Raw genomic sequence first — 27,058 nt, forward strand, 5'->3', positions numbered from 1 at the left:
AAATCAAAAACAAACAAGTGCAACTAAAAATCTAGTAACTTTTTAAATAAACCAATTCAGAAATCAAATTAAAATTTGGTCATTTGGACCGATTATGCACTCCAGTCCCCGCGGCGCCCACCGGTCACGAAATTGCTCGAGCGTGCCGGCGGAGACCGCGTGCTCCATCTCCAGGGCCACCCGGGCGCAAACATGGCCGCGGAAGCGCGGGAGGCAATCTGGCCGGACGACCCCCTCAACCGCCCGCTGCCTGGACCAATTGATGGTTATCTTTGCCAGGCCCAGGAGCAGACCCACGAGGAGGTCCTCCGACCTGCCCGCTCCCCTCCGCACCGGGTGACCGTAGATCAGGAGCGTGGGACTGAAGTGCAACCAAAACTTGAGGAGCAGCCCCCTTAAATAATGGAAGAGGGGCTGCAACCTCTCGCATTCAACATAAACATGAATTACGGACTCCTCCAGACCGCAAAACAAACAGGCGGTCTGGGAGACTGAATGAGGGTTACTCTAAAACTAACTATACAGATCCCTACTCAGGGTTTATATACAGGTGTGGTCACTGCCGGTACTACAGTATACAGGAGCTGTAAAAAGTAGTTCTCCCCTTACAAACATTATGATCAAATAGTGACACTGATTGCAACCACATACATTGAAAGCTGCGTTTATTTTTCAGTGAAAAGTATCAAAATAGGTTACAGTGCATTTCGAACTAGACATTGGCAGTGACTCCAAATAAATGACACTTGGCAGTTTGATTGTAGCGTCATAGACGTGAAAGATTAAAACAATGTCTGGTGGTGACTATATTATATGTGCTGAACGGATACGGTTCACCTTGCTAACGATACTCTCAGCAGAAATACATTGCCAGAACTCTGCCTGAGGTATCCGAATATTTGCCTGGGGCAGGAGGGAAATTCGTGAAACTCGGGATCAATCATTCCCTCAGAAATGACACCGCCGAAAACATAAGATTCAGTGGGGGGTCTTCTTGCCCTTCTCTCTCCCTCACCTCCGGTTCTCGTTCACAAATACGGCAAGCGGCGGTTTCATCGACCGACTAAAAGATGAAGCGGTTGCGGGGAGGTCTTGTGTGGTGGTGTCGCGCTGACGTTCCTCAGCCAGTTGCCGGGCGAGGGGGAAGGGAAGGGGAGCTAATGTGAGCGGACTGTTGCTGGGGACGGAGCGAGAATATAAGGAGGAGGCAGCGCTTGGAGCACTGTGTTGCAGGCGGAGAGCGAGGGCTGGCCCGGGGCGGCGGCCGCCATGGTTCCTTTGGGTAAGTGTTGACACTGGGTTCCTTTTTGGAAGGGTGAGGCGGCGCTCGCATTGACGGCGCTGACTCGAGCCGCGATTGTTCTGGCCTAAAGCCTCCCTCCACACACCATCTGCAGCATCATCACTGCTCTTATTTGCTTTCTGTCAGGCTCGGGTTTTTTGTTTAATGGTCGTTTATATCTCACCATTTTTCGTATTACAATCGGCTCCAATTTTTTTTGGAAATGTTTTTTTTTAGTGTTTTATTTTCTTTTAAAATATTGGTCGTGTGACAAAACTGCAGTGTCATGGTGTTGAGGCAGTATTCCGAGACCAGCTCCGATCGCTGAGAGTTGGAGGAGAAAATTTACTTGGTTTTGTTCTAACCTTTTTGCTCTTTATTAAATCAATCTGATTTGTTGAAGAATGCAGCGGGGGAAACTTTGCCGTCTGAAAGAAGCAGTGGATGCTGATGACTTTAACTTCCTGTTAAGTCAGATCGAATTTTAATCCATGTTTTGAACAACATATTTTTCAATCCTCCATTCTGTGACTAGAAACTTTTTTATGCCTCGCAAGCCATGTTGTTTGCCTAACTTGTAGTTGTTGCCTTGTACAAAGAGGACCAGTTCAGGTTAACTGGTATAAACATTGCCAGTTATGTTGCTTTTTACTAACCAGAATTTCGCTTCCAGCAGCAATACCCTATGTTTTTAAATTTAGATCAGTTTTAACCCTGGTTCATTTTGAACAGCTGACTGGTAGTTGAATATGAATTTTTATTCTTTGAAAACTTGGTTATTCTTTGACAACATTAAAATAAAATCTTATTGTCTGTTTTCTATAATATCTTTGTGGTCAATGACCGAAACTAGAAATTCAGTGGTAACTATAATGGGGAACGTAACAGTTTTTAAATATATATTTTTGCTACACTTTCCTCATCTCCTCTTGAAGACAGTGGCTTACGGTTCCAGAGGCCGTTGCCTTTTGGTACTTCACCAAAACAACCATTTTCATGTATGAACTTAGATGGAGTGTTGATAAGCAATTCAACTTTGGGAAGCATTACAGTTAAGATCAATTCTGTCCTTATCTAAATTCCACATGTGCTCTTTGCAGCACTTGTGATAGTGATCATAAGAGGGAACCTTTCTAGTTTCAAGAAAAAAAAATTCCTTCCTTCTTAACTGGGCATAATTATTCTTGCTTTACATGTTAATTCTGAGGTGAGTAGATTATCATATACTTCTAGGAATAAAATGGCAGAGTGGTTACATGTAACTCCATTAGTATAGAAACACCTGAGAATCCATAAACCTCAAAATTGATTTTAAGGAAGCTATGCTCTACTCCATCCTGTACATCACACCAGGGCCTCCTTGTGTTCCACTCCTGGGCTTTTTGTTGATTTCTCCCCCTCTTCCCCCCCTTTCCCCCCCCCCCCCCGTAGTCTGGATTACAGTATTCAATTTGGCAGAATCGAAGATTTTTTTAAATATTTCATGATGTGTGTATTGATGACTTTAAATTCTTGACTTTAGTGTTTTGAAGTTTTAGGACATTTTGATTGAGTGTATAAAATGTTGATGCAGTTACTTAAGGGTTGTTACTGAATACTAAAAGTGGGCAAAGCTTTTGAACACTTGGTGTTAAAGACACACCCTGATGGTGTGTATTACGATTCAGGGGGAAACCATACTCAAATGCAAGTGCTTGAAAGCATTAGGAGCAAAGCAAATAACATGGATCATACCAAAGAGAGTAAAATTAACAGTGTGAGGCAACTGGAATTTGCACATTTACTTACTTTTCTTGGTTTGTGACGACACTGGGTATGGTAGTAAACAAACACACTACAGGTAGACTATCCTTTATCCGCACTTCTGAAAACTGAAAACAGTTTTTTCGTGGAGCGTAAGTCGTGCGCACGACATAACCCGAGTGGCGCCAAACATGACCCGACGCGGCCGATGCTTTTCTGACCTGATTTGCGGGCCAGCTTAGCGTCGGAGTCAGCCGATATCCGGCTTTCCCACAACTGGCGGCGGCAGTCGAGCTCCAGACCCCCGCTAAGTCAAGGAATTCAGATACGGAGCAGGGGGAGCTGTAAATAGACTGTGTGCGGCAGCACAGAGAAGCAGGAAGGGGAATGAGACACGGAATAGTCGCAAGAGGTAGCCCGAACTTTTAAAATTTATATTAAATACAAATACTAATTACCAAATTAATTTAATGTTCAGAGTTTCCCAGTCTGAAATAATACCTTTCTGAAATCCAAAAATTTCCGAAAACCGAAACACAGCTGGTCCCAAGGTTTTCGGATAAGGGATAGTCAACCTGTATTACAAACATGGTTTCACTTCTGATCTTTACAATGAATTCCTGAGCTCAGCTAAGCCAAGCCATTTTAAGAGGATGCCTATCCATTTTAGAGGGCAAATCTGCACAAATTTTTGAAACTTTTTTTGCAGTGTGTTTCATTGTGCTGAAGAAGATAATTTGCATGGTATTTACTGGTGAGTTACTTAAACCTTTCTAAATTGATGTTTCCAAAGTTCAGTCAAGGAATACTGCCACGTACGAATCTCATGGTGGCATGTAATCAGCTCCTTGGGCACTATGTACATTTCGTATACTAGTGGAGGAGGATATCTGCCTTTTATATGGCTTGGGTGTGATCGACTTTATTTCAGGTGGTCTTCTGACTCTTTTATAGGAAACCAGCTTAGCAGAAGAGCAGCAGCACCAGATGACATGAGCAAGGGGGAGGGGTGGGTGGGTGGGGGGAAAGATTTCTGTAATTCTTCTGCATTTGCTTTGATTTTTAAAGAAACTTTTTTTGTAAAAGTTTAATTGGGAAAGTATTACAGTATTTGTTTTTTGACTTTGATTTTTCACTTTCTCTCAGGATTTGACTACCTCCGGTGTGACACTGTGGTATAGTAATCCATGATGGATAAGATACTGGAAGCCCTCATCACTTCTGCGCACCCCCTACCCGTGAAGAAGGGGATTGTGAAGAAAGTGGTAGATGCAGCTGAGAACTCAGTTGACCGGGAGCAATGCAAGGCAATGTTTGATCTAACTACACGGTTAATTTTAATTGGGGAAGACAGTTTCCAGAAACAAGTGGGTCATCAGGTACTTGATGCCTATGCCAGATACCATCGTTGTGAATTTGAAGAGTTCTTTAACAAGGGTTTTATCCTAAACCTTCTGCAACAAGGTTATGGATCATTAGATAAGAAAGATATTGCCATCATTGACTATATCCACATGGGACTAAAACTTATAATGAGCTGCCCTTCTGTGCTTGAAATCTTCGGCTTCATGCACACTGAGGTTTTGCGATTAGTTTGTGAGAGACCAGAGCCTTTGCTGTGTGCTAGGTTGAGTGAGTTGTTGTCTGACTTTGTACACTGCATCCCAAGGGGTAAATCAGCGGTGCTGTTTTGCCAACAGCTAGTAAGGACTATAAGTCAGTTCCAGTGCAATGCAACACAAGAGGAAGAGATTCGTGGATTTATTTCTCAGGTGAACAAAGTAAGCAATTTGCTGCAAAGCATTTGGAAAGCTGAGCCTGGTGCACTTCTGCCTTCTCTACAAGAGGTATTCGTAATAATCTCTGCTACAGGTAATGAACACATCAAAGAATGAGTTTTTTAAAAAGAAAAATAGTTGTATTTGTAGATGTATTTCATCAATTGCTTTTAAGTGTTTTTAAAAGGAGATTCTCCCATTGCCCCATTTTCCGTTCTCCTCTCCTGAAGATATTTACTGTACTCCGATACCTCACAAACAATCGATCTTTGTCAGCAAGCTAATCAACTATTTGTAGCACCAAAATCAAGTCTGATCTTGTTGCCACCTGACATCCACACTGGTGTTCTAGCAGGGAATCACACAATTTGGGCTCATTTTCTCTTCATCTCATGCCCCCAACCCAGGGGCAGTGAAGCCAGTTAGAGCACCGCTGCTCTTACCTGGGCTGAGAGCAGCTAACTCTACTCTCTGGGGATCAAACCTGGGACCTCATTGGTCTGTAGAGCTCAGTTCCACATCCAGCAATTGTCTTGCTTTTTTTTTAACTTGAAAATCTTCATGTCAGTAGCTACTGTTTATTTTATTATATTTTTCTCCTTTTTTTAAAAAAGTTTTTCTTTTGCCTTCCCTCTACAAACTATTCTCTGACTTGGGGCAGGGAGCAGGTAAATGGTCTACTAACCTCCATCTGCTTCTACTCTACTGTTTGAGTCCAGATTTGTGTGTTTTTTTTTGCCTACTCTAAAGTGAGAGGCAAAATTTTGACTCTCCCTTCCCCCGCCAGCACCTCCAAAGCTCTCTGTCCAGGAGTTGGCTTGTTGAGGTGCCGATCAAACCACCTGAGGGAGTACCCTGCAGCTACCCCTTCTACCGGGCTCAAATAAATGGAACTATCCAAACAAATGAATAACAATAAAGGTCATATATGTTGGAAGTGCCTGTTACTTGTATGTTCCTTCCCCTTTAAGAATGAGTGACCGTGATTGTTTTAGTATTAATTTATCTATTGATTACATTTTGTTATCAAACTATTGAGTCTAATTTTCAATTCTCTTTCATATATTGGTGATCAACTATCCAACTCTGATGTGTGTCAGTTATTAAATGCTTTCAGGTTGCTGTTCATGCTTGGGATCAAGTTGCTGTGCAAGTTCTACATTGAACTGTTTCACCAAATCCCCCAAGAAACCCTGTATCTGCTTGCTTTACAGAATCCATATTTGAACCATCTATTGCCCTAGCAAGTCTCGTTCAGCACATCCCATTACAAATGATTACAGTTCTCATTCGGAGCCTGATCACAGATCAGAACGTCAAAGATGCCAGCATGACTTGTGCTCTCTGCAGGTAAAGAAAGAACTTGCAATTATGTAGCAGCTGTCACATCCTCAGAATGTCCCAAAGCACTTCTGAGCTAATGAATTACTTGTTGAATTATAGTCACACTCATTATGTGGACAGATGTGGCTGCCTGTTTTTGCAGGTACTATTTAAAACTAATCAGCTTGATGATTAAAAATTGAGGGGTAGCACAATGTTGGTGGATAAGTTTGAGTCTATTATGAGATGGTGGTTTTTGCCCATGTGTATGAATGGTGGGGTAAGGATGACCAAAAGCTTGATCAAAGATGTGGATTTAAAGGAGGAAAGGGAGGTGGCGTGACAGAGAAGCTTATGGAGGGAATTAAAGAGCATGGGGCACAGCCACCACTCATGGGTGAATGGCGGGAGGATGCACAAGTGGACAGAGTCAGAGGAACGGAGAATTCTTGAGGGGTTGAAGGGATGGGGGTGGTTATGGAAATCGGAAGAGGCGAGCCCATGAAGGGATTTAAGCACGGGTATGAGAAATTTAAATTGGTGACATTGGACAATCCGGAGCCAGTGTACAGGAGTGATGAGTGAGCGGGACTTGATGCGAGATAGGATACAAGCAGCAGAGATTTGGATGAGCTGAAGTTTACAGGGCGTGGAGGACGGGAGACCGGCCAGCAGAGCATGGAATAGCCGAGTCTGGAGGTGACAAAGGTTTGGATGAGAGTTGCAGCAGCAGCAGGAATGAGGCCGGGGTGGAGGGGGGCGATGTTATGATGGTGGAAGGAGATGGTATTTGCGATGGAGAAGATATAGGATCAGCAGCTCCGCTTAGGGTTGAATAGGATGCTGAGATTATGAACATCATGGTTCAAGTTAGTGGAGGGGGATTGAATTGGTGGCGAGGAGCTGGAATTTGTGGCAGGGGCTGAAGACATGGCTTCGGTTTTCCCAATATTTTCCTGGAGGAAATTATGCTCAGTCAGGACTGGATGTCGGACCAGGCATCTGACAGTGCCAAGGCAATGGAGGGGTCGAGAGAGGTGGTGGAGAGCTAGAGCTGGATGTTGTCAGCATATGTGTAGAAGTTGATCCGTGTCTGCGGATGATGTTGCCAAGGGACAGCATGTAAATGAGGAAGAGGAGGCGAGCAAGGATAGATCCTTGGGGGACTCCAGATATAACCGGGTGGGAAAAGAAGCCATTGGAGATGCGCTGGCTACAATTTGACAAGAGTGGAACAAAGCGAACTCATTCGCACTGAGCTGAACAACGGAGATGTGTTTGAGGAGGGCAGTGTGATTGAACATGTGAAAGGCAAAAGTGGAGAGGTCCAGGCAGGACAAGGAGGGAAATGCACTGCAGTCACAGACTGTGACTGGTCAGTGCTGTGGCAGGGGTGAAAACCTGATTGGAGAGATTCAAGCATGGAGTTGGGGGAAAGATGGACACTGTCTACCAAGTTAGTGCCAATTAATGCTGAATTTGAAAGTCTCCCCTTCCCCTCACCCCACTTGGCTGGACCACAGGATTGCTGGTGTAGGAAACTGGAAATGCTGTTCAGTAATGCGTGCTTTTCTGAGGTTGCAGTGAAGGCACATTCTTGGGGCAGAATAGAAGGATATTTACTCTCTAACTTCTGTATCTGATTCCTGAATGCTTGACACTGATGTAAAAAGCATTCCATTTTCTCACCACTAATCACCCCTATTTTTATGAACGCAAATAATTTTAGTGGGGGGAACCCAGTTGTTGGCACGACGGGAGGAGGTACAGACTAATGTTCCCGCTAAGCTGTGCAGCGGTCTGGAGGTCCCACGCAGGCTGCTCATCGGATTTTATATGGGAGAAACCACACATGCGCAAAAATTTGAATGGGCCGCGCAGCCACTTAAAGGGGCCGCGCACCAAAAAAAGTCAGACAAAGCATTGGTACAGACATAAGCATAAACTGAAGAAAAAAGCTGCAAAGAGATTGAGGAAGGTTTTTGTACTTTGTGAACTGAGCCATATCACTTATGAGTGCTGCAGACAGGCAATCTACTAGTTGTGTCAATTTAAAGGTGAAGAAATTATTAAGCAAATGGAAATTGGCCTTCTGGATAATTTATAAGCAGGAGAGTAAAAAGCACTATAGGAAGCTTTTGTTTTGGAAAGAAATTGTGGAAGGCTTACTTAAACCCATACAATATACAGTGTTAAATTGGCACAATTAAATAAATACTTACTCCCTTCTATACTGCACATTCAAGTGATTTTAAACACCTAAATCTAGAAACCATGGAGAAAGATTAAATGTTTCTGGTTCTATATTTTTGTCTCCTGAAGGATGATTGATTGGCTGTCCTGGCCATTAGCTCAGCATGTCGAGACGTGGGTGATTGCGCTGCTCAAAGGATTGGCTTCTGTCCAGAAGTTCACTATCCTCATAGATGTCACTTTACTTAAAATCGAACAGGTAAGTTGGGGGATAAACCAAGTACAACTATTCCCTGAAGGGAACAAGAGGGTGGAAAATGCTGGTGCAGAAGTGTTAAACGGGTTTAGCATTTCATTTGAAATAGTAGAGAGAGGAATTTGGTATGAGCATTTTGTGAAGAGCCACATACACCTGTTAATTGGACCTTCAGCTTCTTTCGAAGAAACTGCAGACAGATGTATATACAGAGCAGTATGCTTAATAATAAATGACATCTCTCTCACTCACGCACATACTCTCACTCCTGTATCACATTCTGATGCAAATTATGAAGTTTGCTCGCATCATTTCAGAGGGAACTGCCTCGTTGAAATGTCAGCATTGGAACACTTGTAGTTGGAATTTCTTGTCGCATTAATTATATGCAGAGTAGGAAATTAAATCGAAACAAACCATTACACTATATTAATAGTATCAACATTTAAGATAATACAAGACGTCTGAAAAATAACCTGAACAAATTTTCATATGGTGCAATATAGTGTTGTTAAGATTTCAGTAAAGCAGAATGATGCACATTGCTACCTTGCAATTGAAGTACTTTGTACTGCTTTTTTTCTAATCTACTGCAACCTGGGACAATTCATATCAATGGAGGCAGAGTTTACCCATGGTGCTCAGTGAGAGTTAAACCATTCTATAACCTCAGCGTCACTTCACACAGTTGTGAACCCACGCCACCAGCAAGTATGCTTGATATCAGCGGCAGGAGTATGTCGGCTGCAATATCCATGCCCTGAAAGAACACTTTATCTTGTATCCTTTTTAGCCTTGCATTTGCTTGTTTGCTCCAGGGTCAGAATTTATTGTTCATGTGCTGTTCACCCAGTGTGCCTACAGCTGCTGATAATATAAATGCGATAAGTAGTCTTGTCATGGCTGTGTTCCTGAGACACTGTTTCACTTGCAATTCACTGAGCTGGTAACTGTATTTGCAGAAGTCTTGTGTGTTTAAAAATGTATATTTGCAATCACAATAACTTAAGGATTTAATTGGGTTTAACCAAAATTTACAGATGATCTTACTTTTCCCCTCACTGCCCCAAAGTGCTTCAGGTCAAGGGCTAGGCGTTAGACTTTCTCTTGGATCTTAACAAATGCTATTAAGGGAACTGGTGAGAGTTGCCAGAGATGACTACCTATTTTTGAAATTTTGATTTGTTTTTCTTTCTAATTACTATTGTAGAATAGCATCTCCTGAAGCAAAGACAGAGGATGCAACAAAATAACTACATCAGTTATGGGATTGCAATTGCAAATTAAATTTGATATTGATAAATGGCATTGGCTGACATTGGGGGGGGGGGGGATAAAACCCCATGTGCACTGGCCACTCTCTGGTACGGAAGTTCACTCTTCGGTCTATACTGAGGTCGCTAATCTCAGCCAGGCAGTAGCAGAGGCCTCCGTGTCGCTGGATCACAGAGAGGAAGATCGGCCAGGGTCTTTGCTCTTGATTGCCATCAGTGTCGTCTGCTGAAAGTACAAGTGTGAGATTAGGTGAGGGCTGCATCTGGCTCAGCTGTGATGCTCCCCTTGGTTTGAATACTCATTGTGAAAACTCACACATGAGTAATGACTTGGGTGAGGTACCGGAGGATGACTGGCACCCTGTGGATCCATATCCCAACAAAGGGTCGAGCTCTTCAGGAATGTGGCAGAGGGTAAAGAAATTGGTGGGAAAGTCATTATTTCATGGCTGCTTATTGGTGACTTTATTTTCTGTTAGGTATTTCATCGCCTTTGGTATCCTATTGTGCGGCCTGGTGCTTTAGCGGTTCTTTCCCACATGCTGCTCAGCTTTCAGCATTCTCCAGAAGCCTTTCATTTAGTAAGTTGTTATATTTGCACTGTTTACAAAGCAAAACTGTTTTTCTTTTGTAGTTGATACCTTTGCTTTCCATGAGATTCTATTTTTACTTAAGACTTCAGAAAATATGTGTAAGATTATTTATGTGATTTAAGCAGTAGGTAAGAGATATAACTTTTTTTAAATGAAATTTGCCAAAATTAATAGTAGTTTCCAAATATTACCTGTTTTCACTGAGCTTTAACCATTCTTGTTATTTTTATGTTGTTTCATTAATGATCTGGATGTGAATATCAAAACCAAATGTAAGATTCTCAAACTGGGAACAGTAAATTAGGAGCAGGTGAGAGAAGGCACAACAAAAGATTTGTAGAATGATTTAGATCATTAAGCAATTGGGCAGACTAATTGCAAATTAAAATTGACATTGATAAATGTATTGCACATTGGTGGGGCGGGGAAGTATACAGTGAATTAGAGACAGAATGGTTTCATTATCTAGATAATGCACTGAAGCAATTTTTTTTTTTTTTTTAATGCTGGGATATATAGCAAGAGTAGTAGAGTATAGGTCTCCAGAGGTTATGTTAAGACTGTACAGTGAACTCTTGGACCACATTTTGAGCATTGTGTTAAGTTCTGGTTGCAAGAACAACTTTATTTATATAGCGCCTTTAATGTAGTAAAACGTCCCAAGGAGTATTATAAGACAAAAAATTTGACACCGAGCCACATAAGGAGAAATTAGGGCAGGTGACCAAAAGCTTGGTCAGAGTGGTAGGTTTTAAGAAGTGTCTTAAAGGAGGAAAGACAGGCGGAGAGGTTTAGGCAGGGCATTCGAGAGCTTAGGGCCCAAGCAACAGAAGGCATGGCCACCAATGGTTGAGCGATTTTATAATCAGGGATGCTCAAGAGGGCAGAATTAGAGGAACGCAGATGTCTTTTGGCGGGTGGGGGAGATTACGGAGACGGAGGGGCGAGGCCATGAGGGATTTTAAAACCAGGATGAGAATTTTAGAAATCAAGGCATTGTTTAACCGGAAGCCAATGTAGGTCAGCGAGCACAGGGGTGATGGGTGAACGGGACTTAGTGCAAGCTAGGACACGGGCAGCCGAGTTTTGGATCACCTCAAGTTTACGTAGGGTAGAATGTGGGAGGCCAGCCAGGAGTGCGTTGGAATAGTCAAGTGATGAGGGTTTCAGCAGCAGATGAGCTGAGGCAAGGGCGGAGATGGGCAATGTTACGGAGGTGGAAATAGCTGGTCTTAGTTATGCTGCGGATATGTGGTCGGAAGCTCATTTTGGGGTTAATCATGACCCTAAGGTTGCAAACAGTGTGGTTCCGCCTCAGACAGATGTTAGGGAGAGGGATGGAGTCAGTGGCTAGGAAATGGAATTTTTGGCGGGGACTGAAAACAATGGCTCCGGTCTTCCCAATATTTAATTGGAGAAAATTTCTGCTCATCCGGAACGGGATGTTGGACAAGCAGATTGACAATTTGGAGACCGTGGAAGGGTCGAGAGAAGTGGTGGTGAGGTAGAGCTGGGTGTCGTCAACGTACATGTGGGAAGTGACGCTGTGTTTTCGGACAACACTACAAAAAAAAGCCGATTTAACATGGGAGACATTTGGGATGCATTGACAGACATTTAAGGACTGTGCAGTGAAGAATAACGAGATTGACTCCAAATGTGAAGGAGATGAGTTTGAGGAAAGATTAGAGATGGTCGGGTTCTACAGTCTAGAAGAAAGGTGGTTAAGGGGGAACTTCATTGAGCTACATGAAATATTAAATGGTACAGGTACAGTAAATCAAGAATATTACTTCAGTGTAATCAGGAAAGTAGGACCAAAAGAGACAAAAACTAAAATTAGTGTGAAGCAAATTTTAAAACGGTTTTAAGAAGGACTTTATTCCGTGATAAATGTTTGGAATAATCTGTCAAGCCAAATCATAGAAACAATGACATTGGAGAACCCCCAAAATGTGGTTGGAGTGATGGATATTAGACCGATAAGCTTGCATGGGCTGAATGGCCTTTACTCATCCTTGACACTTTTCCACTGTTCCTTTTCACTGTACTCTTCAAAAAGACACTGTACAAAATTATGAAACAAAAACAGATAATAGAAATACAGAGCAGGTCCATCAGCATTTGTAAAGAGAAAAAGACAGGTTAATATTTTGGTTGTAATCCTTTGTCAGAATTTACAGGATGATCTAATTTTTAACTTTTTAAAGTTCTATTTCCTTGCTTCTCTAAACATCCTCCTATTTTAAATAATAAGTATATATACTTGCTTTCTTACTTTAAAATGTCTCAAAGCACTTAACATGTTTAAAATTGGCAGTTTTTGAGTGCAATGACTATATTGTAGGTAAGCACAGCAACTGTTCTGTGCCAGCATTACACAAACAGGCAGTGAGTTGAATAACCATGAATAAATTATTCCATATTTACAGTTTATGAATTACCTCATATTTACAGTCCATCCTCAGTTAATGAAATTGCATTCTTGCAAACAGTTCCACTCTGAGTTGAATGCATCCTGATATTCTTGGAGTGGGGTGGTGTTCCTTTGCAAGACTATTGATTCGCCCTAAAAAATAATATGTCTGTGAAATAACTGTTGGAAACGAGAACATTTATATTCATTACATGTATGACCTCAGCACAGTAAGCTCTTTGTTTGCTGCTTCAACACCTAAGAATCATGCTATCCATGATTCGCCATTTAATTTCCTCCCTGCGGTTAAAATGAGGTTTATTGCAGGTGAAGACAGGCCCGGTTGAGAGTAGCAAAGTCTGGGCCTAGGTACTAGCAATGGGGCCCGACCTGGAGCAGCGAAGTCCAGGAGCTGAGAGAAGGGGAAGGCCAAGGTTAGCAGCGGGACTGCGGGGATTGGTACATGATAATCAGACGACCGAGTTTGCACAAATAGTCACTCGGTGTTATGATGAACCAATAAGACAACAAATGGACAAACGGGACAGAGAACAAGAAAGTTTACTTAGAGATTCTGAGCAGCAGTGGAGAAGTCACGGTAACCCCAGGAAATTGTAATCCTGCCTGTATTTCGGACAGTTCTTTGGGAGTTTTGGCGGCGTGCCTTTCCAGTCTGCATATTACAGTAGTGAGGATTGAAACTGGGGGTCCGTGTCAGAAGGCCTTCAGAGGAGGTAGCGGGTTGTATCAGAATCCAGGGTATACAGCCTTGTGGGCTCCATTGTCCTGACTAGGGAGCAGGACAAAGAGTTGTTGGAGCCAAGTTTTATAGATTTGTTATTTTCTGTGATCAATTTTATTTTTAGGAATATATAGTGGGGTGGGTGAGCAACCATCATGCCAACAGTAATCTGTATGTGATTGGCATAACAAAATTAAATTGGGAGAAAAGAGCTTTGCATAATCTGATTGGTGAATTGTCAGGACAAACATGAGAAATGTTATTCTGAAGATGTATACATGACATTTTGTACATGTAACTCCATGAACTAATCTCTCCACAGATTGTTCCTCACATTATAAAGCTAGTTCAGTTCCTTAAAGATGAAGCATCGCCTACCAGCAAAATTTTCCTCATGCAGTTGACTGAGTTGGTGCATTGTATGATGTATCAGTATTCTGGGTTCCCTGATCTCTATGAACCTATTCTTGAGGTCATTAAGGTAGGAAACTGAGAGCTAATTACAGGGTATGTCTGATTTCAGTCTCTGAGAGTTTAATTTCTTCTGTATTTGGCACAGTTTATAAAAGGAGTAACAAAATGTACATTACAACCAAATCAACTTGCAGCTTTATAGAAAGTAATGGAAATTAATGGCAATTATTCCAGTATTTACTCATTATAACTTTTTGTGCTGAGCCTGACCACCTGAAGTATGTTGCATAATTCCTGGAGATGCAAATTGGCAGATCACTACGGTCCGAGAATTGTATCCTTTTAAACTAGACAAAAAGCAAGATTTTTTTGGTTCCTCTGCCCCATTATGCTAGCTTCCTACAGATGGCCAGAACTGCACAGGGAGCGATGAGAAATTGTTTGTAATCAGCTCCGTGCACTTCGGGCTGGCTTTGCATTGGTTCCTTGGACTGAACTTTGTTGAGACCACAAAATCTACCCACATTGTTGCTGATTATAGTACTGATACAATAATCATTCACCAACTAGCTATGCAGAAAAATCATAATACTCCATATTGCACAAGAATTCTCTGTGTAAGTTGCTTCTGCAGTCAGTACTGCTGATCTCCCACAAAGTGACTTGCTGACACTTTACGAGCTTGCCATCGCTTTTCAAACATTCGCTTGGCTTGACTTTTTTACTTTCTCATTTTCATTCATATTTTACTGTTGCCATTTGTTTTTTTTATTTCTTTTATTATGTTATTCTGTTGCTCAGGACTCAACATTTTTCCAGAATCAGTGTGTTTTTGGTGCCTTTATAGTAAATTAGGAGACTATATATAAATTGATAGATAACCAAATATAAATTGATGTTTGTAGGATTTGCCAAAACCTTCTGAAGAAAAGATGAAGCTCACTCTTAATCAAAGTGCCTGGACATCGCACGCAAATTCTTTGGCATCTTGTTTGTCGAGGCTTTCTGGAAAATCTGAAACGGGAAAAACTGGGTTAATAAACCTGGGCAATACATGCTATATGAACAGTGTCATTCAAGCATTATTTATGGCTACAGAGTAAGTGGTGGAGTCTGCTTCAGTGTTGTAGAGAAATTAAGGCTTTAATACTCAACTGTACTAAGTTTAACTTAATTGTAACTTGTTAGCACTTATGTGGACTGAAGGTGGAGATTTAGGACTCCGTTATATTGTCATTTTTGCAACAATGGGTGTGTATTAATATCAACGTGGCAATATAATGTAGGAATCAGTTGGACCCCACCTCCTAGAGATCACCTCGCACTAGATTGATTCTTATCGGATGCATTTTTAAAATGCTCAGGAGAGCTATTGGACCTCCTGGACATTTTCAAAAGTGACTTTTCTATGCATTGTAATATTAGAAGAAAGTGGACGCTCCCACCTTGCACACTTTTTCTAACTATAAAAAGTAGCTGTATGTGCAGCGCTCCATCATTGCCGAACTCAATCTGCCCTGCAGTTGCTGATAGAACTCCAAGCTGTCCACCATGAATCCCACTTCTCAGATGCTGGTCTGAGACTGGTAGCTGCAGTATAACTGCAAGCATATGGTATCGACAAATGTTCAGTAGAACTGGTGAGCTTTTTTTCGATTTGTTTTTGAGAAACTTTAACAATTCTGTAAAACTAATAGTTAGCCACAGTTTATCAAATTTTACTTTTTTGTGATGTGGGGGGGGGGGGGGGGAGTTTCAAAAAAATTAGTGTTGTTTTCTTAAATGTTCTCAAAATTCCTTCAGTTTCAGACGGTCTGTTTTATCACTGAATCTAAATGGATCCTGTTCTTTGATGAGAAAGCTGCAACTTCTGTTTGCCTTTTTGGCTCACACTCAGGTACTTATTTTATTAATTACTCTTTCAGTAAATGCTTTAATTCAGTGGGATGGGTAAACATTGGGTTTGCGTACTGGATTATTATCTTCGGACTGCTAACTTAGAAACCTTTGTGGTGCGAGTTCTTCATTTTTGGCTGGGTATGTTGGGAAAAAGTTTTTAATGTTTTCATGACATTAGCAATGTTTTTGCCATTAATGCTGAACTTGGAGATGTGCAGAAGAGGGAAAAGTGACTAATTTTTTTTTAAACAATAATAGAAATTGTCACATCTGCAGCTTGATCACCCATTTCCAATGTCTGTGTTCTTAACCTTGGAAAACAGAATGATTATTCAATGTGCTAACCTAGCTATTAAATGTGAAGCAGTTCTGTTATCCTTAATTCATTCTTCCACAAATCAAATGCTTGATTCAACCTCAGTTGTCATATGTTAAATTAAGAGCTGAAGGTACTGTATTTGATGTCCATCTTTGTAAATTCTGCACTGTGCACAGAAATATTTAAAGATTGGCATTTGCAGAAGAGTGCTTGACACTTTAGCAGGCCAGATGTTAGAGGATTGATATTTTGAAATTCATCAAGGTTGAGTTTATAGTTAAGAGCTCAAATCCAACACATTTTTAAAACTTATTTGCAAATTTGCTTGTAGTCTGTCACATTGAAAGGAACAGAAATGCCACAAAAGTAGCAATGTTTCTGGCTGTTCAGTTTTCTACTTATTTCAGTTGATGTGGAACCATACAATGCAATTTTAAATGTGGAAGTGCAGGTTGCAAACATTTCTGTTACTCTACCAACAGAGAGCAGCATATGCACCACAGAGCTTCTTTGAAGAATCAAGACCACCATGGTTCACTCCTGGATCCCAACAAGACTGTTCTGAATACCTCAGGTTCCTTTTGGATAGGTAAACATTGTTCTTATCTAGTAGTCATCGATCTGTAACTAAACATTGTCACTTCAGTTCTTTTTATGTGTTGTGCCTATTATAGGCATGCTGCACTGTTGTCTATGGAGCAAGTACAGTGCAGTGTAAACAGGGCAACACCCCTTGCACTATCCTAATGCTTCATAATGTCCACTTTTCCAGTGCAACTTGGAGGTGATGGTGTTTGTATGACCTTGCTGCCCTTGTCCTTCTTGATGGTAGAGGCCACGGGGTTGGGAGGTACTGTTTCAGCAAAGTGAGTTGCTGCAGTTCATCCTGCAGACAGTGCACCAGTGGTGGAGGGGATATATATTTTGTCTATTGGCAGGGCATCAGTCAAACAGACTGCTCTATCCTGGATGGTGATAAGCTTCTTGAGTGTTGTTGCAGTTGAACCCATTCAGGTGAGTGAGAAGTATTCCATCACACTGTCTTGACTTGAGCCTTGTAATTGATGGAGAGGCATTGAGAGGACAGGAGGTTGGCCATTGTTACCGGGTACCCAGCCACTGCCCTACTTCTGTAGTGATGGTGTTGATTTAGATGGTCCAGTTAAGCTTCTAGTCAATGGTGACTGCCTTCTACCCCTGGATATGGAAGGTGGGGGACTAGGCGATATTGGTGCCATTGAATGTTAGGGGGAGATGGAGCTGTTGGGGTGTGTGTGTGCGTGTGTGTGTCTCCGCCCCTACTCCTACTAGGCTGGCCACCTTGCATGTGACAGTGCTTCGACACTCCATCATAAAATCTACTCTGCTGTTCTACCAACAATTCGAGAAAGGAAATGTGCAATCTAAGATTAGCCATCCTAATGCTCCCATATGGCATAATCCTAAAATGGGAATGTGAGGGTGTTGAGGCACTGAAAGTCTTATTCACAATCCGGTTTTAAGAAAAATATTTACAAATCCGGCCATTTCCCAGGGTGAAATTGGCCCACTGGTTCTGCAGTTCCTGTGTACAGAAAATACCCTTGAGTAAAATGGAGGACAGATGGGTCTGGCTTCTAAATGATTAAAAAAAGGCTGGCTAATCACAGATGAGACCAATCCTTCAAAGGCTTCAACTCATCCAAAACATTAACACTGCAGTCCAGGTCCTCTCTCACACAGTCACCCGGCTTCTGTAAGCTTCAGTTGCTCCCGTTGACCCAGCATGTTGATTTCAAAATTCTTATCCTTTTTAAATCTGTCCATTGCCTTGCCCTTCCATACTTTAGTGACCTCCCTCCCTTGGCCACCCACATGCACTCTCCACTCCTCTAACACTAGACTTGGTGGCAGCTCATTCTGATCCGTGGAACTCTCTGCCTATTTCTCTCACCTTACCACTTCCCTCCCTGCTTTCAAAAACCTTGACCGAGAGTTTCCAGTTTGGGCGCAATCGGAGATCCTGGCAAATTACGCTCAAAATTGCACTAGCTCTGCGAAGTGAATCATTTGCTCAAGCTGCTGCTCAAACTAATTTGCATATCGCCAAATGTAATCTGGGGATGTGGCCAGTTTTGTGGGTGGGGCCAGCTTCCAGTGCGATGTTTTTTAAACCAACGCATAAGATCGCGGAAACTCGATTTGCGTTGGACGTAATGTGCGCTTGGCGTTCCTCTACATTTTGTGCTGGTTTGGGCGAATTGCGCTGAAAAAACCAGGGCAATCTAGCGGAAACGCCAGGCCCTTGTCTCAAACCATACCTTTGATTTCCCCATCCTAGCCTCTCCCCTTTCCCCATGCTCTGTGTCCACCATATCCTTTTCCTCATTGTGAAGCACGTGAGACATCATCCTGCACATGATGAGCAAGTTATTGTGGGTGACATCTCTTATTAAAAACTCAGGCAATCTTCTGAGAAGGTGCGAAGGGTTCTTTGAGAGGAGAAAAAATTCATACTCTAAGTGAACACACAATACATTGGGTCCCTTCATGTCTTCACAAGGCAGGACTTGGAGTTCAGGTAAGCGCTGATGATGTATCTTCTTGGGACCCACATTAGTATCCTAATGGGCCTTGTTTGAAGCCAAGTCTTGCTGGGTGGATATTCAGGGTTTACCAAAAATTGATCTGAAGAGTTCTGGCACTCTCCATTGCTGATTACCCCAGGAACATGTGACACTCCAAATCCATCAGAACATCGTGCATTACTCTGTACTCTTAATTAACCACTATAAAGCAAACAACCTGATGACACTGGCGAGCAATTTTTATTTTGCCCACTGAAGAATGGAAGACTGTTGAATGGCCCTAGGAAGCATTTGAAAAAATCTGGGAATATTTTGCTCTGGTTACAAAGTTAAAAAAGGAAATTTATTTTACCAACCTGTCATTATAAATCTGCCCAGTTCAGGAAGATGAAGATTGTTCTTAAGTTTACACACACAACAAAATATCACAGTTGATCGCTATATTTATGGAGAATAGCAGGTGTCAGGTTTTCTTCTGGGCAATGTTCCCTTTTGACCTTTCAAGGTCCTCTAGTTCTTTAATGTGTGGCCCTTGGGTAAGGTTTTTATTCTTGCCCCCACCACCTTTCTAACACTATCTCATCCAAGCCTTCCATCTGGGTACTGGGAGGACTATGTCCCTATAGATATACATTATTTTAAAATGTAGACGGGGAAAACTAACAGTAATTACATTGTGGGAGAAACTCGTGCAGTTTAAAAACAAAGTGGTGCATTTTCAATGAGTGTGTGTATATAGACTTCGGAGGATCATAAATACAGAGGATTTATAGACTTAAATAAGAATCAAGTTTAGGGGAAAATTATCTTGTGTTTTTTAACTTCAATTTTGTGCCCAGTAAATCTCCCTTTGTTTCCTATTCTTCCCCCTCCAGGTTACATGAAGAAGAAAAAACTTACAGAATTCTTCATGAGAATTCCCCCCAAAGCAGTAGCAGTTCTGCAAATGACTGCAGCTCTCGAGAGCATCCCGAGGAAACACCATCTCTCACTGAATCAAATTTGCCAAGAGTTGATGAAGGGAAAACGCTAATAGAGAAAATGTTTGGAGGCAAATTGCAAACCACAATACGCTGTCTAAACTGTAAGAGCACCTCTCAGAAACAGGAGGCTTTCACTGATCTTTCACTAGCCTTTCCACCATGCCTTGAAGACGTTGTAGAAGCTGGATCCACTCAGTTGCTTTTCCCAGCAGATTATGAAAGCACAATGCCTCCGTGTTGTACTGGGGTAGTTTCTGATGCTCTTCGTACCGAGCCTCCTGTAATTCACGGCCTTCAGGTGGAAAAAATTGAGCACGGATCAGAGCCGGGGGATGAAATGCTTAAAAAGTTTCCATTGCAACCCATTAATTCTGTAGATTCCTGTAGCCTGCCAATGCCGTCTGATAAACTGGTCACAGTTCACAGCAATAAATCCATTGAGCGGAATGACAAAACTAAGTCTGTCCCTAATCTAATAAACTATTTTTTGGCCCCTGAGATTCTCAATGGAGAGAACAAGTATTACTGTGAAAAATGTGCCTCATTGCAAAATGCACAGAAGGTTATGCAGGTAGTAGACGAACCTGAATACCTCATTCTCACTCTCCTGAGATTTTCATATGATTCAAAGAGTCACATAAGACGGAAAATCCTGGATGATGTGGCACTTCCTCTCGTTTTACAGTTGCCAGTTGAAAAGACACCATCGAAAACACGAGCGATCAGCCAGTCGTTGCTGTCTGACTCGCCTGAAAACCTGCCTAAAAAATTGAAGCCCTCTGGTTCAGTAGACTCGAGTAATCCACAGCCGGTATCTTACCTCCTCTCTTCTATCGTGGTGCATTCTGGGATGTCATCTGAGAGTGGGCACTATTACTGCTATGCCAGAAACACCAGTTCAGGATCTGTAGGTCAGTTATGCTATAAGACTGACCTTGCAGGTTTGTCCTCCGCTCAGGGTTGTGCAACAGATAATGATGATTCAAATACTTCGGTTGTTTGGCATGATCCAAACTGCAAAGAGGCATCAAAGGAGTGGTTTCTGTTCAATGACAGCAGAGTGACTTTCACATCCTTTCACTCTGTTCAGAACATCACCAGCAGGTTTCCTAAGGACACGGCATATGTCTTGTTTTACAGGAAACAGGATGCCAATTGCGGAGTATACCCAAGTGCAATAAATGGACTGTGGGTAAACGGAGAGCCGCCACTGCAGAAGGAACTCATGGATGCAATCACTAAAGACAACAAGCTTTACCTACAGGTATTTGTTGGTGAATTTCCGTACTCTTCAAGTTGAGGGATTTCAGCAATGAAAAAGGAATACTAACAAATTTTATGCACCCAGTGTTGGCAGCAAGCACTCCTCGGTCAAGTGTAGCACAACTAGATGCAGCATAAAACTCCCTCTACTCTGAAAATATCATCAGAGGAGTACCTTCCCCTTTTTCCCCCCCCCCCCCCCCCTTCTAGCAGACCAATATACCAGCCACCATTTGGTCTGAGAGTGAGTGAGCCAAATTAAAAGCATGTTTGTGCTGTAGGCCTGCTGCCATTGGGAGGTGGGCTTTAACAGCCCAAATTCATTTCACATAGAACCCCTACAACTACCAGAACAAACGTTCTCATCCCATTAGAGCCCAGTTACAGAGATGTGCAGTTCAGCCCTTTACAGGTATATTTTCATGCTATGTTATCGTGCTTTTTTTATATCTGTACATTTCAAAGTTCTAATGTGAACCCATGAAGTACAGTGGAATTCTATTATACAACTGTTTGCTTCTCCTCCTTCCCACCCCACCCTCCCCCTTCCTCAGTAACTCGGTAAGTTTATCCAGTGAGTAACTGAACCATACAGATGAGGAAGGTCCCAAGCTTGATCCCTGGTCTGTGTTGATCTCGCCTGTAGTGAAAGTAGGAATGGTACAGGTGGGTTAGAGAGGGGAGAAATCGTCATGATCCTGACTATAACCCAGCTACCACTTTTGTGTGGACACTAGATGAGAACAAGATTGTGACGTTCTCCACAATCAAAGCCCGCCAACACTTGAAGTGTCGTAACCTACAGGGCTATGGACCAAGAGCTGGAAAGTGGTATTAGACTGGCTAGCTCTTTTTTGGCCGGCATAGAGACGATGGGCCAAATGGCCTCATTCTGTGCCGTAAATTTCTATGACTTACTCCCAAGGCTCACGTATGAATAAACGCTACTTGGGCAAAGTACTGGAGGGTGACTGGAATTGATGGAACTATACCCAGCGAGGAACTTTGAAAGGGAGGGGAGAAAACTAGCAGGGGTTGTTATACTGAGGACAGGTTGCGCAACATGTTGAACTGTTAACAGACTATGCCGTGGAATGGTAAGATGAGGTTTTGTTTCTTTTTCCTCTTTCCTCTACTGAGTTCTTCATTTGAGACCTGGTGATGCAGGTAGACAGTGAATCGAGGCTAGGTACCTTCTTACAGAGAGGGAAAAGGAAATCGGCACGGATCTCTTGTGGACCTCCCAAATGGTCAGCTCGAGTGGCATTGTTGAAGAATGAGAATGGGCTTACCTATCTGACACTTCAGCCATAAAAGGTGCACGGTCAGGCAAGATGACATAAAAAATTGTTAACATACCCTCAAAAAATGAGAGAACGTATTTCACAATTTTCAATCCATGAGCTCTTGAAACAACCATGAACCTTGACTTCAGGTTTTCATGTAAAAATGGATACAATCACAGAACTCAAATGCCAAAACATGAATAGAAGTTCCAAAATCAGATGTAATAAAAAGGGAGCTTGACTTGTTCAGTCACCGTAAATCAGTAGCCCTGGAAACAAGCAAAATTGGCCTGGATTTTGCTGTCAGCAGTGAGGGAACAACTTTCGGCGTTCACCTCGTATACAGCTGCCCACAGACTTTTCACGGGCTTGTCAGCGGACATTCCCACTAATCCAGCGTCTGTTTCAGTGCGGCACCCTCTACAAGGGAGCTGTGGTGTCTGTGAACAGGAAAAGCAACAGTGAGGCTCTTCAACCAATCAGATTGCAGTACCTCACTGAAACAGAGTCCAAACCAGGAAGTAAAAAAACAGGAAATATAAGTTACATTTAAATCATGTACAGGAAGCGAAATAATAATTGGGAATGACAGATGGGATTAAGAGAGGGAGATAAAAGATGGACAGAAAAAGTTTTTTTAAAGCATTCTAATTTTTTTTTAAATTGCAGCAATAATTTTCTTTCAAGGAAATGAGACTCTGCACTTGTAAAATTAACTTTTCGGGGCCAGAGAGGTTGTTCAGCAGTAATTATTACTTTATTACAGGGTTAAAAACTCACTCACTCCTAAATGTACCAGCCCTAACTTTTTCAGCTGTTTTTAGTGCAGAACTAGTGGGTAAGTACCCCAAGTTCACGCCATTCCAGTGATTTCAGTGCCGAGTCTATCGGCGAGGACTGCCACAGTGCACCCTGTGGAGGAGCAGGGTATCTCTGACAGCAACTTCTGGATTTCTGCGTTTAACTGCGCATGTGCGGATGCCCGAAGTTGCAATTAAATTTACCCCGTAATAGCGCTAATAGCCTCACCGTTATTATTACAGCAAAATCCAGACCATTGTGTTATGAGCTTTGGACACCACTACACACTGTACATTGTAAACATTCATTTTATCCTCCCACCCTAAACTGCCATTCTTATTTGTGTTTTATCATTTGACTCTGTTTATTGTTTAGGTTGTGTTTTCATCTTCATGTCCCGTGGTTCTTCATGTGGATTGTGCACGCTAGTAATCTTTCAGCTGCTTTCAATTACTTCTTCATTTTACACCACTTTCTCCATATCTTCTTCACTTATTTCCTTGCCCCCTCTAAAATACTGGTGCTCCAAACTTTTTTAAATGCCCAATGCAAATTCCAACTGCGCTGACCTGCTACACAATCTCTTTTTTTTTAAATATAGGTGAATTGGCACTAGGCACTCTGGGTGATTGTAAGCCACTTTTGACAGTATAGGTGTATTCCTTCAACTTCACTAAGCAGATTTCAGTAAGTGATCCTATACACTGGGCAGAAGTGAAATTTCCAACCAATTATTATCAAGCAGTGGGCCCTGAAGACCTTATTGTCTCTCTATTATGAGCATAGTTATAGCCTATGCTTTGTGAAATCTTATTATTCTGAATATAAGGACGTAATAAAAGGTCGGGACCTCACATTGTGAGGCATTGAAAGTTTGAATGTGTCCTACCACTCCATGGTGCAAATTGCCCCTCTGATCACTATTGGAGCACTAGTTAACACAAAAGTTGAGCTCTGTAATTAAAGACTTCAACACTTCTAAATGATATACAGTACTGTTGAAATAAAATAGAAATTGATTTTTTTATTTTCCTTCCCACAGGAACAAGAGCTAAACGCCCGTACCAGAGCGTTGCAAGCATCCTCTACTACATGTTCGTTTCGCCCACGCGGATTTGATGATAGTGACCCACCAGGGAGTTGTGGCCCAAGTGGTGGTGGAGGAGGAGGAGGTGGTGGGTTTAATACTATTAGCCGGCTTGTCTTCTGAGACTCCTTCAACAAAGCCAACTTTCTTCCCCCTCCCCTCCTTCCTGCTGATAAATGGGGAAATTATATCATTTGTGCATCAAGTCACTCTATGGGCCAGAATCTATTAATGAAGTCTCAAGATGCTTCGAACTGTTCTGTTTGTTTTCCCGGCCTATTTGCCATTTTCAGAAAAAATTGACTTGTACTAGCTCTATTTCCTTGTTAATTCTTAAAGTAGGGGGAAAAAATGGGACAAACATTCATGAATGCAATAATTTTTAATGTTTGTAGGTTTCTTAACCTTGCACCTGAATTTGACCATAACCATATTTGCATGTTTGGATTAATTTTGTAAAGAAGACATTCAGCATTGTAATGTGTATTTGTATAAAGGCTGTAAATACATTTCAAGTGAACTTTTCAAACCTGTAAGTGATCAAAATATGGAGATGGTAATTTTTAAATTGCCACATTTCTAGTATTGCATTTCTTCGATATTTTTATTTTTGAATGTGTAAACAGCATCTTGCAATTTCAGGGAGCAGTATTTGTCACAGATTTGATAAATTAATTTTGCTCTTTTGTGTGTGCGTGTGTGCCTTGAGATCTGTATAGACTAGGTACATTTAGGATGCAAGAACAGAATTTGAAAGTTATATTTTCAAACTTTTTTTAAAAAAAAAAAAAAGCACATCCTTGGGAGAGGGAGGAGAATTACTTGTATGTTTGTCATAGATGCAGCTTAACATCTTAAATCTTGTTTACGTTTTGAAGTTTCTAAGAAACCCTGCCATCACTTGAAGAGATCTGAGGTTTATTGCACATGTATACTAAATATAGAAAACTAACTAAAGTGTTTTCCTCTGTGTTTATTCATGGCTGATGCAGTGATTTAACTACTGAATAATTCCAAACATTGTCAAACTTATGAATGTGTTGAGAATTGTTCTACCATTGTGCTGACTATAGTGCTAAGCAATTTCTGAAAAACTGAATATTTATAAATATTTAAATGTATAGGACATAGCAGCCCACGTGATTAGCAAAAATCAACTTACTGGAAAATGTTGGCTGTTACTCAATAACAAATTTTCACTAAATTATTGTTTTTTATTTTAGAAATGCACTGCTATGCTTTAGGGTATGAAATTAAAAAAAACACTTTAAACACCATTTTAGTTATGATTTTTTTGCCAACTTCATTCAGAGACTAGCAATAAAGTGTGACTGAGTAGTGTTTTTTGCAAGTTTTTCCTTCATTATTTAATATCAAACACCGATGTAACAAAACTAATTGTATTTTATGGATTTTCTTTTTTGACATTTTTTTAAACTTTCTCGGTTTGCTTTCCTTTTCCCTAGCTCTTGTAAAATCTTTATCTTACAAATGAGACTTTGTTGCTGTGTACTGCTTTTAGCACATGTCCTCGTGTGATCTTCCCTGATTTCAAAAGAGCACCAAATTAATGTGATGCTAGATTGTGACTTAGTGTTAAATAAAATTTGTTTAGTAGTTAAAATCTAACACTAAATTAATAAGTGAACAGCAGCAATGATGCACAGAGGTTTTACAGTCATTATTAAACTTAGTGATAACTAATAATTGTGACTGCTGTGCTGAACTATATTATTCTGTGGCAGTTCTTTTCCTTATCAGCCATAAAAGCTTATATGACCATCATTCTCCAGAGCCTGAGTCTCCATTTTAGAACCAGCCAGGCTGAGAAATACTTTCCAGAAAATGACTCAGACCAAAAAATAAATTAAATACTTTGTTAAATTCAAAAGGAAGCTGACAATCAAACGCACTTCCAACCAATGCTACGAGATGTTTGTATTTAAATTGAATAATATTGCCCTTCTCTCGGATGCTTGGCAAAGACAAAATAACTAATTGTTGAAATACAGTAATTGTATCAAAAATAAATTAGGTCATGTGTTCAGTGAGTGAAGCTGGTATTTGACCCTTCATGTAGCATGACACAATTTAAGAGGCCAATACCATATTAAATCATGGACAAAAATAAGGTAGGTGGGTGGGGGGGGGGGTGCATTTGCCTATTCAGTTTAAAAAATACTGCACCATATTGAAGGCTTGTTTCATTTGCAATTAATTAACTTAAATAATTTATTTCATCTTTTCCCGGAACCTCAAAACTGGGACTTTACCTCTTTCCTTCCTCTTGTGGCCTTCAAGCTATTAATATCCATGCGTGCCATTAGTTTAGCACTATTTACATAAGAACATACAGGACTGGAAAAGACAAATGCAATCCATCTGGCTGCTCCCAGTGTCTTATATACATCTCATGGATCCCTTTCTCTTCTGAATTTGCTGCCTCTTGAAAGTTCATTGCAATCATTCATCACCCTCAGTATTAAGTAGTTAAACTTTCTTTAAACCGTCCTAAGTTTGAGGCTTTGACCTCTTGTAGAATCTGTGACGACGTTAAACACAAGATAAACATGAATCATTTCCTGAGATTTGTGTTTTATTTCTCTGGCTGTGCAGCCCAAAATCCTATTTACTTGCTTTACTGCAGCTACACAAAGTGGTGATTTATACTGTTTACTTCTATTTTTAACCTTGGTAGTGTCCTTCACTCCAGGCCATGACCTTTCACTCAATTTATCAAAAAAAATTGAAGTCAGTCTTTGCTGCAGTTTGATCACAAAAAGCCTTTACTCTTCCAAAGGAAGTACTGGAAAGTTCTTCCTAAGGAATTAAATTTATG

The 27,058-nt window shown here is 41.3% G+C and overlaps 1 protein-coding gene across 2 annotated transcripts; it reads left to right on the forward strand.

Moving 5' to 3' along the window:
- Positions 1-867: 867 nt before the first annotated feature.
- usp38 (ubiquitin specific peptidase 38) lies at positions 868-25,496 on the forward strand. Of its 2 annotated transcripts, XM_086009125.1 has the most exons (11): positions 868-1,282; positions 4,172-4,897; positions 6,018-6,153; positions 8,449-8,578; positions 10,329-10,430; positions 13,923-14,081; positions 14,920-15,113; positions 15,818-15,911; positions 16,715-16,821; positions 19,675-21,046; positions 24,175-25,496. In XM_086009125.1, exons 2-11 carry the CDS (start codon positions 4,213-4,215, stop codon positions 24,340-24,342), a joined length of 3,147 nt encoding a protein of 1,048 aa, XP_085865251.1. In that variant the 5' UTR covers positions 868-1,282; positions 4,172-4,212; the 3' UTR covers positions 24,343-25,496. The 2 variants fall into 2 exon arrangements, with proteins under 2 accessions (XP_085865251.1, XP_085865258.1); XM_086009132.1 differs by lacking the exons at positions 868-1,282; positions 4,172-4,897; positions 8,449-8,578 and having other exon boundaries at positions 6,087-6,153.
- Positions 25,497-27,058: the final 1,562 nt, after the last annotated feature.

This window comes from Somniosus microcephalus, chromosome 2 (genome assembly GCF_052327205.1).
Source record: "Somniosus microcephalus isolate GS21.2 chromosome 2, FLI_Smic_1.0, whole genome shotgun sequence".
In the NCBI taxonomy this organism is placed as follows: Eukaryota; Metazoa; Chordata; class Chondrichthyes; order Squaliformes; family Somniosidae; genus Somniosus; species Somniosus microcephalus.

Excerpts from the sequence above, each read along its gene's own strand:
- usp38 (XM_086009125.1), top strand. The coding sequence starts at position 4,213 with ATGATGGATAAGATACTGGAAGCCCTCATCACTTCTGCGCACCCCCTA. Across the intron at positions 4,898-6,017 it reads CGTAATAATCTCTGCTACAG|AATCCATATTTGAACCATCT; the intron begins GTAATGAACACA and ends CTTGCTTTACAG. Across the intron at positions 14,082-14,919 it reads CTATTCTTGAGGTCATTAAG|GATTTGCCAAAACCTTCTGA; the intron begins GTAGGAAACTGA and ends TGATGTTTGTAG.